This window comes from Lynx canadensis, chromosome D3 (genome assembly GCF_007474595.2).
Source record: "Lynx canadensis isolate LIC74 chromosome D3, mLynCan4.pri.v2, whole genome shotgun sequence".
NCBI lineage: Eukaryota > Metazoa > Chordata > Mammalia > Carnivora > Felidae > Lynx > Lynx canadensis.
Window position 1 is genome coordinate 76,587,917 of NC_044314.2, and position 14,411 is coordinate 76,602,327.

The 14,411-nt window shown below is 55.7% G+C and overlaps 1 protein-coding gene across 4 annotated transcripts in view; it reads right to left on the minus strand.

Moving 5' to 3' along the window:
- Nucleotides 1-735: 735 nt before the first annotated feature.
- Nucleotides 736-14,411, minus strand: part of WSCD2 (WSC domain containing 2) — a 116,354-nt gene continuing 102,678 nt past the window's right edge. For 3 of the 4 annotated variants that reach the window (XM_030336667.1, XM_030336668.1, XM_030336669.1), the window contains exons 8-9: nt 8,913-9,113; nt 2,444-2,796 (exon numbers count right to left, since the gene is read on the minus strand). In XM_030336667.1, the coding sequence (XP_030192527.1) occupies nt 2,444-2,796; nt 8,913-9,113 (554 nt within the window). Of the gene's footprint in view, nt 2,797-8,912; nt 9,114-14,411 lie in introns of all 4 variants that reach the window. The other variant, XM_030336675.1, reaches the window with a different exon arrangement.

Consider the following 14,411-nt stretch of genomic DNA (forward strand, 5'->3'; position numbering starts at 1 on the left):
TTGTTGAAGAAACGAGGGAATGAATGAATGTTGCCTTGGTTCCTTCTGGGTCTGACCTACAGATTTGATTCAAGAGGATTGCTGAAGTGTGATACAAATGGGCAGAAATTGGCCAGAGAGAAGGTTGCCTAACTGGCCATCTTGCCCCGGCCTAAAGGGGTGGGAAACCCCTTGCCCCCTGCCCTGCAGTGATCTGTGGTGGGAGAATATGGCAGAGAGTCTGTGAGATCTGAGGAGAGTCCAGGAAAGCGTGGGGCTGCAGGTTCCATGGCTTCCCTCCCTTCTGGCCAGGGAGGAACAGATCATAGAAAGGGGAAAGGAGATTGGCATAGGGCTTCAGGGCTCAGCTTGGGACCAGAGTCAAGGCTCTGTCTGAGGTCAGATGAGGGCCCAGACAGCATTCAAGGTCAGGGCCCAGAGTGACCAAGCAAAAGCCCCATCCAGGACTAGGTCTGGGGCTCAGTCTGTGGCCACAATCAAAGCAGTGGGCAGATTCAGGCTCAGTCTGGAAATACCATCAGGATCCATTTTGGAGGCGGGCCAGGGTTTAGCCTGTGACCCAGGTGGAGTGCTGTCGGTGACTTGGGTCAAGACTCCGTGTACACTTCTACCACACCCACCCACACACACACACACACTCACTCTCTCTCTCTCTCTCACACACACACACACACACACACACACACACACCCATTTGTGAAATCGCCTTACACAACACTCCACGACATGGCAGAATACTCAACAAAACTCGCTTTTTAATGATGGTGTTGACCTGAGGAATCTTCGGACTGAGGCTTGTGGCCTGAGTGGCCACCAGCAGAGCTGGCCCAGGTCTTGGACCAAGAGTCACCCCAGAGAGCGCTGATCTCTAAGTGGGAGGGGAGGCCACACCCTCGACTGCTTCTCAAAAGACTAGAAATTAGCCTGGGTGGGGGGTGGGGGAAGAAACATGGTATAAAATACATTCAGGGCCCCCTGGCTGGGCCCTGCGGTGGCCCGAATCCCACAGCTGAGGGAATCAGGGAAGAGAAACACAGGGTCAATCCCTAAGCCCTTCTCTTCGAGTGGCCAAGTGCCAAGGGGCAGAACGTATTAGTTCTATTCCTCTTAAAAAAATATATCTCTTTACACGCTCCTTCTCCCTAGTCTCTTGGGTATTTGGGAATGGGCATTTTTACCTGCCCCCCGAGCCTTCGAAGGGGCTGAGTGGGGGGGGCTGCTCCAGACAGAATAGCAAAGATCTGTGACCTATGGCTTTTGCATCTACGTGGTAGGGAATGAGACAGGTGCACGGGTATGGGCTGGATGTGAAGCCACTGGTATCCGAGGCGGGGGAAAGATGGGTCCTGAATCGATGCTTTCAAAGACAGAGAATTAGCAACCCAGGTCCTTGAGAATCCTTTGGTTTGAGGTCTTAACCACCAAGGGGGCAGTGCTTGTATGGAAATGAAGAACCATTCCCATTCTGAGGGAGGCCAGCCCCACTGGACTATGACCAAGGGGAGGTCAATGGTCTGGGAAGGTAGTAGGGTCATGGTCCCACCTGATTTGGAGCACTTTGCTCTCTCATCCGGATAGCAAAGGACCCACTGGTAGGGGTCAGAGGGCAGTGTAGGATCAATGTGTTGGGCGCCACAACAGAGAGCTGTGTTACTCAAGATTCTGCATGTGGCCATCCTGGTGGGGTGACTATTGGCGCCTGAGAACCCCTAGAAGGGAGATCAAAGATCCCAAGGTCACCTTCTGGCTACAGCAGGGGAAGAAAAGGGCAGAATTCCGGCCCTAGAGGTGGCCAACCAACCCGATGGCTTCTCAGGAGCACTGTGGCGAGAGGTGGGCTCATGACAACAGCGCCCCCATGCAGTGGTGCCCGTTAACGTCCTGTGAGCATCATGGCCTCCGCACCCCACCCGGGCTGTCTGAGATCCTTCTTCAAACAGAAGCGGCCCGGATAAGTGTTGGTGCCTGTGACTCCGGGGGTGGAGGGGAGAAGGTGGGGGGAGGCCGTGAATGTTCAGCCCAGAAGGGAAGAGAGTCTGGGGCCACTTTCTCCTGCTACAGTCCCTTCCACCCTGGCATCGAGGTCCTTGACATCTGCAGTGGGACACCCGTGTCCTGGGGCCACCGTGAGCCCTCCCTCCCACAGGTGGGGCCCAGAGTGGCGGGGGGGGGGGGCAGGGGCAGAGGAGACAGAAAAGGGTCCACGTGGCTAGAATGTCTCCAAACCAGGGGCCCCCTGCGCCTCCAAGGGTGGGGAGTGCCCAGTCTCTTCCCTCGAGCCTCCTTGGTCATGCAGCAAAGTCACTGAAGGCCGACAGCGGCCAAGGGGATTGTCCCCAAGCCAGAGAGAGAGGACAGATGGGTTGGGGTGGGGGGGGGCGTCCCCAGGAGTCTCGAGACCCCTGCTCGGGCGGGACTCCCGGCCCCTTCCCTGCCTGATGCATCATCTGGGGTAGTAGTCGTCAGGAACACCGGTGAGGTTCCTCCCCTTCAGGGCCGCGTCCACCATCTTGATGTAGGCAGAGATGACCTTCTGCATGTCGGCCGTGTAGGGGTCGTACTCGAGCTTCCGGAGCCCCGAGCGCTTGAAGTTGCCGTCCTTCTGGCTCTCCACGCACAGCAGCCGGTCCTCCCTGACGGCCACGCCCAGCAGGCTGACCATGCGGCCCAGCTGGACGAACAGGTCCCGCTTCAGGTCCTCGAAGTGCACCACCAGCACCTTCTTGCCGAACTTGAGCCAGTCCAGCGTGTGAGTGGCCCACCACGGGGCGTAGTTCCGCACAAACTCCGGCCACTCTGGAGAGAGGAGGCAGGGCCGGGTCAGAGGGAGGAGGGGCTCTGGGGACAAGGGTCAGGTGGCAGCGGACGCAGTGACTGACAGCGACACCCTTACCCAGTCCTTCGGATCCCCAAACTGGCCTGATTCCTGCCCCCTCCGTGCCGCCGCTTCCTCCTGGAAGGTTCTTCACCTTGTCTTTGGGGATAACACCACCACTCGTTTGGTGCTCACTGTAGGCCCGGCACAGACTTATCCACAAATACGTGTATTTACTGTACTTCTATATGCATTTGTATTCACATACAATAAGCGTATGAATAGAGCTACTCATTCACTTATTCCTCACGACTCTGTGCGACAGGTACGCTCGTTTTCATTAAACAGGAAAATAAAAGAGGCACAGAGAGGTTAAGTCAGGTGCTCTTGGACACACAGCTAATCATCGGTAGAGCCAAGATGGGACACCAGTCTGGCTTCAAAGTCTAGGCTTTTCACCATCAAGTTACCCTGTGTAGTAGCAATTCTCCTCCTTGGTAACGGTTATCTACTCCCAATCTACTCCCAGGTCCTACGATAGTAGGACCTTTGTATGCGCAAGCGGATTAAAGCATAGGAGGTTTTGAGCTTGGGGCCCCAGGCCCAGGACGTGCTCAGTAGATGTTGACTCAATACTATTCCTGTCATTATCCTGAGATGAGATCTTGTCTTCCCCGGCTCTCCTGGCTCTGGGCTCCGCAGCCCCCTTTGAACTCCCCGCGTATGTTGTCTCTGATGGACTGGGCTGGGGGTAGAGTTGAAGTCAGATGCTCTATATCGTCATCTTTGCCTTCGTGTTGTTTCTCTACTTTTTATCATCATACACTATGTTTTGTTTTGTGGTGTATTACCTTGCCATGGGAAAATGGCAGGGTGCATTGTCACCAGCATCGGGAAGGTGTTTGGGGATGGTCTGACTCGAAAGGCAGGCTACAGGAGAATGTGAGTGACGGCTTGGGGAAACCCTAGAGAGGACCTCAAAGAGACACCAGCCAGCCCTGAAGCTGCTGAAACTGACAGAACAAGAATCTGGGTAACTGTGGAAGGAGATCACAGAGGATGCTGGGAAGGCAGAAAGGGATTCCAAACCCCCACTAGGACAATCAGAGGGGTCAGGCGCCCCAAAACGCTGAAGCCAGACCCTCTGCTGCTCACAGAAGCACCACCGCCCTGCCCCCTCCAGAGGGATTTGTTTATTGAACGACAGTCTGGTGAGTTTTCCAAGCTGGGTTGGGGGAGCCCAACTGGTTCTTAATAACTAAATCCTCAACCTTTGCTGGGTGATGGGTGCCCATGATCTCATTTAATCCTAAAAACTACCCTGCAAGGAAAGGGCTACTGTTCACTTGTATCACCAGTGAGGAAACTGAGGCTCAGAGAGGGTAAGTGACTGGCCCGAGGTCACACAGCCCCAGGCAGCACCCTCCAGACCAGGCCTGTCTGATCCCAGGTCCTAATCCTTCCCAGGCACCAGGAGCCTCACCCCCACTGCCTTACACCCAGCAGGTGCTCAATAAATGCTTGTTGAACTAAATTGAAATTCCCAACCGCCAAACTGTGACGTGATAAAGGGCTCCTCTTTCTTTGCAGAACACATCAAGACCTGTGGAGAGGCTCCGGCTCTCCCAGTGGCCCCCCCGGAACACCACCGTTGCTTGGGAAATCTATATCCTGGTGACAAGGATAGATTTTATCCTGACGATAAATTATTTACAATGTATCTGGCTAATTGGGCCCACACTGTTGTAATGGGTTAAGACCAGATGTATGAGTGATTAAAAGAACATATAGCATGTGTATAGTTTCGTTTTTTTTTTTTTCTTTTTAAGAATCTCTCCACTCCTGAGTCACCTCACGGCGTCCCGGATGATTCAGGACACCTGCTGCTCTGATGGCAGAGGCCCAGGTGGACGGAGATGGTACTCAGTCACCTAGTAACATGCAGATCGGCTTTCCAGGCTTGGCCACTTCTGACCATCTCAAATATTTGCTGGAGGGGGTGCTGCACGGTGGTCATCGAGGAGAAGGAAGGACCCGCCTGCACGGTGGTCAGAGTCCTGCAAACGGGGCTCCTGGCCTTCAATGCAGGCGGGCGGAGACAGCATGGCATCCTTGCTGACTGGAGATCACCGGGGGATGAGACTGTATGTTGCCTGAGCACCTACTATGTGTCGGCCACCTCCCCTTTTCCCAAGAAGCCTGGAGAGTGAGACTTGGGCCCATTTTACACACAGGAAAAAGGAGGCTCAGAGACAGGAAGCCAGTCGCTCAAGGCCACACAGTAATCACCCAAGACAGGATTTGAACCCTGACTGAGCCCGGCTCCTGCCCTCCTAGGAAACCCTTTGGGATCAGCTCCTAGTTTACCACGGCTCACTTCACCTTTGGCTGTTGTTCTACGACTCGGGGGTCTGTTCACGGACAACTTGGGAGTCAGACGGACAGCATTCGCGACCCCTTTCCTCCCTAGAGTAGCTGAGGGGCTCGGTCGGTCTCCCGGTGGCTCAGTTTACCCATCGGCAGAACAACTGCGCGAAGACCTCCATCCTGGGCGTGCTGGGCGGAGGGAATGGAGTAAGCGCGGCAAAAACCCTGGCACCCGGCCTGGGATCCAGCAGGTGCTCCGTAAGTGCTGGCTACGGTCACGATCATCCTTGATGCTGGTGCCCTGGCGTCACCGAGGTGCCCCAGGTGCCCCACCCGTCGCATCAGAGCTTCCGGGCAACACCCGAGCTGCCTCGGCAACAGCTGTGTGCCTACCCCAAAGATTGCCATCCTGGCTGTTCCTAACCCACTTCATCAGAAAGAAGGATAAAAGGTGAAGACAGAAGCCCCGATTAGCACAGGATTCCCGGTAACTGATCGCTGCCTTCAAAGCGGGTAATAAAGGCAAGCCGAGCCACGGACCGTTGGTCACCAGTGCTGGTTCCACTGGAACGGTCCCACACGTGAGCCTGGCAGGGCCCCTCGGGCCCCTCTTTGCTCCCTCTTGTCGAGAAGAACCGGGGCCTGATTAATAGCTTAACTGCACTTAATTCCCCACGGAATCATCAAACACAGTCTGTTTCATTAGATCAGGACGATTCACCTTGTGTAATCATATCACATAAAACTTTGCTTTGGACCCACTCCAGGGAGACTGTAAAATTAACGTTATGGAACCCAAAATGGGGGGGGGGGGCGGGGAGGGTTGCAAGGGCCTTGACCCAGCTCTAAAGGGGAAGGGGGCAGAGGCAGGGTGGGACGGATGTGCTCAGCAGCTAGGGGAGCTCTGCTCTTAGGGAGGTGACCGTCACCTGCTAGGGGAGGGCATTCTAAGCCAGGCGTTCTCAAACTTGCAAGTGCCTAGGAAGCTTCCCAGAGAATCTTGTTAAAATGCAGATTCCCATTCAGGGACCCTGGCAGGGGGTGGGGGAGGGCTGAGATGGGCTTTTTGAGAAAAGCTTTTCAGAAGCTTCCAGGTGATGGACACCACTGATCCACAGGCCACACTCTGAGCTGCAAGGTTTTTATGAAGGCAGTGGTTCTCATGTTGGGGCATCAATGTGTATCAAACATCTGGAGGGATGGGTAAGACCCAGATTTGCCAGGCGCCCGCCCGCAATGTGACTCCGCAGGTCTGCGGTGGGGGCCGCAGAATGTTTTTCTAACCAGTTCCCAAGTGACACTGATGTTGCTGATGCAGGGACCCTAAAAGCAAGGGTCTCAAACAAGTGCCTCCAAGGGCCAGGCGTTAAAGCAGAGAGAGAACTGGTTCTTTGGGGGAAGGCTCTCAGAGCACTTAAGACCGGGGTCAGGCCTGCCTGAGAGGTGATGCAGTGGAGAAGCCCTCCCCACCCCTCCCATCCTGGACTCAGGTTGGGACCCCAGGCACCCAACAGGAGATACATTTGCTGGAATCTCTTCTCTCCCATCCCCTGCAGCCTCGTGGTTGAGCCTGTCCTGACACCTCCCTTGTCTTTGGTTTTCAAGCTCCCAGCTGCCTTGATCAGGAAAGAGGCAAGGGGCTCCTGGGAATTGGAACTGTCTGAATCTGAGACCAGGCACTAAACCAGGAAAGCAGCAGTGAACTCATCAGGAGGTCAGAGACCCCTCAAGGTAAGAGAGCCTGGTGGCTAACGCCTGGGGTTGAACCCCAGCTCTGCCAAACCCTGGGGCCTTAGCCCAGTGAGGTGAATAAGCCTTCCTGGGATGGTTTCCTTGCCTGTGCAATGGAATGCCACCTTGACCACAAAAGCCCTTCTTCCCTCTTCCTGGAATTAGAAGGGTTAAATGCCAAGAAGCATGCAAAGTGCCTGGCCCCATGAGAGCCTCCCAAGTGAGTCCCCTCCCTTGTCCATGGGGACATCGGGATACCTGGGAGCCAGAGAGCTGGATTCTACTCCTTCCCTAACGACCTTGGCAGGTCCCTGCCTCTCTCTGGGCCTCAGTTTCCCCATTAATAAATAGACAATCAGTGGTTCTCAGTCCTGCCTGTATCCTGGATGCTTTAAAAAATACCGATGCCCGGGATCCACCACAGCAATGGTCCGGGTGCAGTCTGGGCACTGGGACTTCCCCACACTCCTCCAGGGATGTTGACGTGCGGTGGGGGCTGGGGACCCCTGGGCTTGGTCAGCCCCAGGTCCTTTCCAGCTGGTCCTTTATTGGTGCAAAGTCTATGCTCAGGACAGGCCCTCTGCCCTGGGCGCCTGCAGACTTCTCAGCCTGGCCCTGAGTGGTGTTCATTTTCGATTGTTCTGTAAGTAAATCGGAGGACCTTTCGGGGAACAAGGGCACAAATGTCACCGCCTACGCTTCCACCCTCTGGGGCGGGGGGCAGTGAGGCAAGGGAAGGCGCAGAGGACCCCCCTGACTGAACTGGGAAGCCAGGGCACGGTTGGCCAGACAGGCACAAGAGTCTTAATGAACGAGGTCACTGCTGCGGGTGTAACTGTCGGATTGCTCAGTGCATACCGTCCCGTCAAGTTCCGGTCCTCTCTGGGGAGGGGCCAGGGCTGGAGAGCAGTTGTGGGGAGTCGGGCGGGGGGGGGGGGGATGTGGAAAGCACCCCTCAGTGTTGAGGCTGGAGCGGGCTGGGTAAGGTGGAGAGAGCTCACATTTACAGAGCAGCTACTGGCCTGCGACGCCCACCGTTCCATCGACGTTTTGCCCCATCCGTTACCACTGTGGTGGTGAAGGGCCGGGGCTCAGGAGCAAGACTTTCTGGGGTCAAACCCCAGCTCTCCCGCGTCCTGGAGAAGCCTCTTCACCTCCCTGAGCTTAGCTTGTCCCAGCTGTAAAAGCAGGGTTAAACGAATGGGGTTTCAAGACTCTCGTTACCGCGATGGCGATGCGGGTGGAAGCCGATAGGGGATTCTGAGAGCCAGAGGGATTAAAGATACTCAGGAGGACAGAGCTTGGGTCTGACGGTAAAGCTCTCTCCATTATCGTGGGCCACCTCCCTGTGAGACATTCATCCACACAGCTGTCATCTAAGTACCAGAGGTGAATGTCAAAGGCAGATCATATTAAGATTCACTGCTGGGGGGGTCAACGGTCACCTCCCAGCTGTGTGACCGGGCGCAGGTCACTTCACCTCTTGGAGCCTCACAACCCAGAGTTGTTAGGGGTGGTTCACCGCAGTGCTGCTCTGCGAGTCCTTAGGAGCTCCTAAGTGACCTCATGGCCACCAGCCACCGACCCGGGGCTGAATTCAGGTCTCCTGACTCCCAGGGGAAAGGGCTCCTGAAACGGTTTCAATCCATCCCATATCAATCATGTGAGGGTTTCTATCTCCATCACGAGTCACATTTACAGAGTGGTTTTAAAGGGTTAAATTCTTAGAGCCTCACGATGATTACCCCCATTTTATAGATGGGACAAACTTAAGTCCAGGGGAGGGAAGTGGCGGAGATGGGCATTGAACCCAGGGAGTTGCTCCTGGGCCCAAGCCGAGGCCCTTGCCCGCTGCCCTAGGGCATCACACTGGCTCTCAGCAGGGGACGCTGGGGGCGGGGGGAACGCGGGGGGCCTGCCTGGATCCCTCGCGGCAGACAGCACCGGCCTCTCACCCCAACCTGCCGCACCCCTGCCTCACGCCCCCCCTCCCCCGTACCTTTGCCCTTCCAGTGGGCATGTGCAGCGAAGCCGATGTGGCCGCCGTACTTGCGATTGAACTCTGCCATGAGCGCCTTGTAGGGGTTACGGATGAGCAGGATGGCGGCATCGAAGGCCTCGATCTCCTTCTGGCCGCTCTCGTGCGTCTTGATGCAGATGGTCCTGCCGCTGCGCCAGTGGTCCCGCTCACCTTTGAACCCTTCCCACGGGCAGGGGAAGGGGGTACAGGGCCGTGAGCAGGGGAGGCGAGGAGTCCCGCCACACCCTGCCCACCCAGGCCGCCTCTGTTTTCCTCCCACGTTCATTCACGCTCCCATTCCTTTCCTCCTGTATTTACTGAGCACCTACTACGTGCCAGGCATTGTGCGGGGAGGCGGGGATAGACTCTGCAAAAAGACCCATGCGTCTCGCTGTCGTTGGGAGCCAGATTCTGTAAACCGTGACCGAAATAAACGTAACGAACCACAGCGCTGCCGAAGAGGCATGGGATGCTCGCTGAGGCACGACGAGAGCCACCTGACGGTGACACACTGGGGGAGCCCTCTTTGGGTGGACTCCCCATCCCCAGGCACGGCCGGCGAGTCGCTCTGGCCGCTGGGATGAGGACAGAAGCGGGTCTCCGTCAAAGCCCCCAGGTGCCCCACATGCTTGTTTACTCTTGTATGTTCCTCCATCACTGCGAGAGGGACGTGTACCAGCAGGCTGTTGGTCCCAGATGGTGAGAGACTCAGGGAACAGACACGGATATAACCCACGGTCTGGAGCTGCGCAGCCCAGCCCGCCTAGCCAAGATCGCGGACCTAGTCAGGCGGCATCCGGCAGAGTTTCCTGGAGGAAGAGGTGCTTAGGCTGACACGTGAAAGCCAAGGAGGAATCTACTAGCCCGAGAGAGGAAGGGAAAGGTGGCGGGAACAGCAGATGCAAAGGTCCGGGGGTGGGTCGGAAGGAAGGTGCCACATGAGTGACTGCTGAGAGCAGAAAGAGGGGAGTGTAAAGCCAGATAGGACGGTAGGGGTTGTGACCAAGAGTTCAGCACGAGACCACAAACATTAGGCAGCCCTTAAAAGGATTTAGGCAAAAGAGAAAGGGACATGATCAGATTTTCATTTCAAAAAATGGGGATGGGGCGCCTGGGTGGCTCAGCTGATTAAGCCTCTGACTCTTGATTTCAGCTCAGGTCACGATCTCGAAGTCTGCGAGTTCGACAGAGATGGGCGCCTGAAGGTACGGAGCCTGCTCGACAGTCTCTCTCCCTCTTGCTACCCCTCCCCTGCTTTCTCTTAAAATAAACTTAGGGGGGAAAAAAGCTGGGGAAATGGGAGAGATTTTATAGATGAGGAAACAGGCAGAGAGAGAGATCAAAGAACGTGCTTTGACTATACAGGCAGCGAGAGGCAGGGTCAAAATTCAAACCCAACTCATCCAGGCTCCTGAGACCGAGTTCTCCAAGTCGCTTAGATGGCATCTTGCAAGCCACGTAGCAATAGTATCGTACCGGCACCTTCAGGATACCGGCTGCGTTCCAACTCAATGTTATTTCTTTGGCTTCCGTGTCCTCGTCCATAAAATGGCACCATGCACCTTCCCTTTCACAGGGCTGCTGTGAGAAACCACTGAGGCACACAGTTGTCCGTGTTTCGATAAACAGCAGCTCAAAGAGAACAAGTCTAGGGGCAAAGCCACGGACTGAGGAGCCACCCTGCGTCCTCAAACCTCAGAGTTCATTTTTCTCTCTCCTGGCCCACGCACGAAGGTTTCTGAGGCTCTGCCTTTGGCCTTTAAGGTGGATTAAGATGAGGCCGGCATGGGACCTACTTCTGTTCCTGGAGATCAGGCTTCAGAAAGGTCTGCCCCCCCCCACCCCGGGGTCACAAGGTAACAACGCCAGGAATGGAATGTCATGTCCTGAGCCAAATTCCGTCCTGGGACTTGCCCAGTGAAGCTGTAGGAATTAGTCCAGCCTTGCAAATCGGCGCTGGCCCGTGCCCACAAGGAAACATGAACCCACAGCCTTTGAGGCCCACGGGCAGCACAGTGTCATGGGCCACTGAGGAATGGGGTCTGGGAGCTCGAGCGCGAGCCCGGGACACAGGATTTCACGGCGTGCAGTCACACATGGCATCGGTAAAGCCCCTCATGATGCGGACGAGGGGCTACCCAACTATGATTTCATTCTCTCTCTGCCAAAATCCATGTCACCACCGGCACAGCAACAGAAACACAGACGCAGGGGTTGCACAAGAGCGCATACAGGTTCTCAGAGAAGAAACACTACAAGGTGGCAGAGGGCTGAGACTAGTTTCAATCAGCCCCCGGGGGTTGCTGGGACCCTCGATCACATTTCTCTTTGCTACGGGACCGAGTCAACCTCGCACAATATTTGTCAAGATACAAAAAACGAAACACCAGAGAAGACCTGCTTTGGTCTCGGGTTGCCTGAGAAGTTAGTTTGCAGGGTACCCTGGAAAAGTAGGGAGGTGGAGAAAATTCCACTTAGCACAGTGCCTCCCAGAGAGAGGGGTTCTGCGTCTAGGGAGGCGCCTTTGAGAAGCCACATGGCATCCGCATGCCTGAGGACCTAGCTCAGCTGTCCGCCAGGGAGGGACCTGTAGGTAATGACAGAGCAATCACGCGTGCAAGCCTGGGGCCAGAGCAGAATTGCGGAACTCTACCACCAGGGGGCGCCCTCTGGCGCCCTGTGGGACACAGGACCCAGCAACTCCACTGCATCAGTGCGAAATACTATTAGAGTTGCGGGTACATTTTGCAGTGAAGGAAACTGAGGCACAGAGCAGGGCAGAGACTCCACCCACATTCCTGCAGGCCCCGGAGTTTACTGGGGCAGGAAAGACCTACTCCTGGCTCTGGACACGGACACCCTGGAGGCTGGCAGTCCTCCAGGGATAATGGGGTTTATTTTGAGGCACTTCTCAGAAAACTGGTCCTGTGTCAGCAGGGCCAAGAGGCTGCCTCCCCAATGCCCTGCCCCACCTGTGGGCCCCCAGGGGCAGAGAAGGGCCCTGCCCAATCTGGGCAGTCACCCAGCGCCTCCCACCTCTGGGTTCTGACAGGCCACAGAGCGGGAGCCTGCACTTGGGGCTGTGGGGTCCCTGAGATGGGAAGGGGGACGGAAGCAGGGGGCGGAGAAGAAGGGGAGAGAGAAACAGATATCAAAATGAGACAAAGATCAGAGGGAGACAAAGACCAAGCAAGAGACGGACACAGAGAAAATCATGGTTTGCAAATGGCTAACCTCCCTGGGTAAGAGGAAGAGAAGGCAGAACTCAAGGGGTAGAGACATGTGGATTCTGGGTGGGGAGAATCCATCTACCAGTCAGTCATTCTCTCCCTCCATCCCTCTTCTATTCAACAGTCCCTCGCGGGGGCAGACTGTTACCAGGATGAAGGAAGACGAGGTTGCCGAGAAAGTGAAGGACAGAGAAAATTCCAGGCAGCCCATCAGAAGTGGGAGGGCCCTGGGGGATCCCCCCCCACACACACGAGTTTGTTCCAGAGGAGGAAATCGAAGGTTCAAGGGGCAGGGGACAGACCCCCAGTTATCCAGCTAGTTAGAGGCAGGGAGGAAGGAGGAAACTCCAAAAATTGCCAACCAGCAAAAGTCCGTGGAGGCTCCGCTCATCATACAGAAACCACCCGCTCTGGGCCCATCCCTTCTAATCAACGGCCTCTTAAATGTCCCTTCCACTGTGCCCTTCTCCCCACCACTGTCTCTGCAGCCGAAACGTCCCATCCAAACTCTGTGGCCAGAGAGGTATTTCACACATGCACATCTTAGCACAGACCACCCCCCTGCCTAGAACCCCTCTTCACCCCACTCCCTGCACGAGCCTGTGGCCCCAGGATAATGTGCACTGTCCTCAGAGGGCTTGCACGGGCTTTGCCTGTCCGGTCCCGGCTGCCCTTCCTGTGCCCCACCTCCCCCTGGCCCTCCCCCCTTCCAGCACCACCAGACTATTTGATTCACCAATCACACGGTCTCCTCTTCCGGCTGTTCCTCACATGTCCGCCCACCCCCCTGGCTTCTGCCCGGGACTCCCTCCTCTCCTTTCGGGTGAGTCCTATCCACCTTCTGCACATACAACCCCCACCCAAGACTGAATCACAAACTCTGTAAGCACGCATCCCAGAGCCGGGCCCATAATGATCAGCATTAGTACCAGTGACATGACATTTGCAACAATAAGGGCCCCGCTACAAGGAAGGAGAGCCCTGGCTACAAGGGAGAAAAGCAGGAAGACGTCGAAGTCGGCCAGAGACGCTGCAAAGGGGGATGTGACCCACAGCTTGGGGAGGTTTCCAGGCAGAAGAGCTAGGAGGGGGGTGGGGCCCGAGGTCCCAGGGAGAGGAAACCCGCGTGCAAATGGCTGGTGTGTTTTCCATCTGCGAACTCATCATACCTGGGGTCTGATGTGTGAAAGGGGCAGCAGGCTGGCCCCCCAGCGGGGGCAAATCCACTCCCCACCCCCCCACTCCAGGACCCTCCAGCTCTGAGGACTTCCTTATGCTGTGGTGGTGGCAGGGATGTGGGGTTAGCAGAACCGACTGATGCTATGGGGGGGGTCCTCTATGCACCTGCCCCCCACTGCCAGCCCCCAACTCCCAGGGCCAACTCACTGTTCCCTGCAAGGGCTCAGGACACAGGAAGCATTTTGAAGCCCCTCACGAAAGGGGAGCTGCTCAAAAAGCTTCAGCTGCCCCTCTCGGAGGGACCTAAGGAAACGTGCACACGGTGTGAGCCTGAGGAACGGCCAGGGAGGGTATATGTTCTCCCTCTCTCTCTTTTCCTTTTTAAAATTTTAATACACACCTCGCCCCCCTAATTACCAACTCTTGATATTCCCCCAAGACTCGAGTGTAAAATACACGGTATTTTTTTTAAGTTTATTTACTTATTTTGAGAGAGAGGGAACGAGAGAACAAACGGGAGGGGTGGGGGGGGAACAGAGGATGTGAAGTGGGGTCTATGCTGACAGCAGACAGACCGAGGTGGGGCTTGAACTCATGAACCGACCTGAGCCGAAGTTGGATGCTTAACCGACTGAGCCACCCAGGTGCCCCTAAAATACACAGTATTTTTTGAATGCCGTGGGTCCAGAGGTGAGAATACTGGGCTCCCGGTCTAGGAGCCAGGGGCCTCACTCGGTGCCCGAATCACCTGGAGAGGTTTTAAAAAACTGACACCCTGTTCCCCTCGTAGGATCCTGATGGAAATGGTCTCAGGTGCAGCCCGGGCATCAAAACTTGAAAACCTCCCCGGGTGATTCTCATGTGTCGTCAGAGGCCAAGCCCTTTGCTTTGCCTAATAGTTGACTGTCCCAGTTACACGTCGCTTAAAAAATAATGTATACTTTACAACATAGCCTCACACACACGGTCTCGTTCTATTTCTTTCAAAACCGCTAGGAGTTCAGTGTGGACATCCCTACAGTATAAATGAGGAGACTGAGGCTCAGAGAGGCAAAGAAATGTTGCCCAA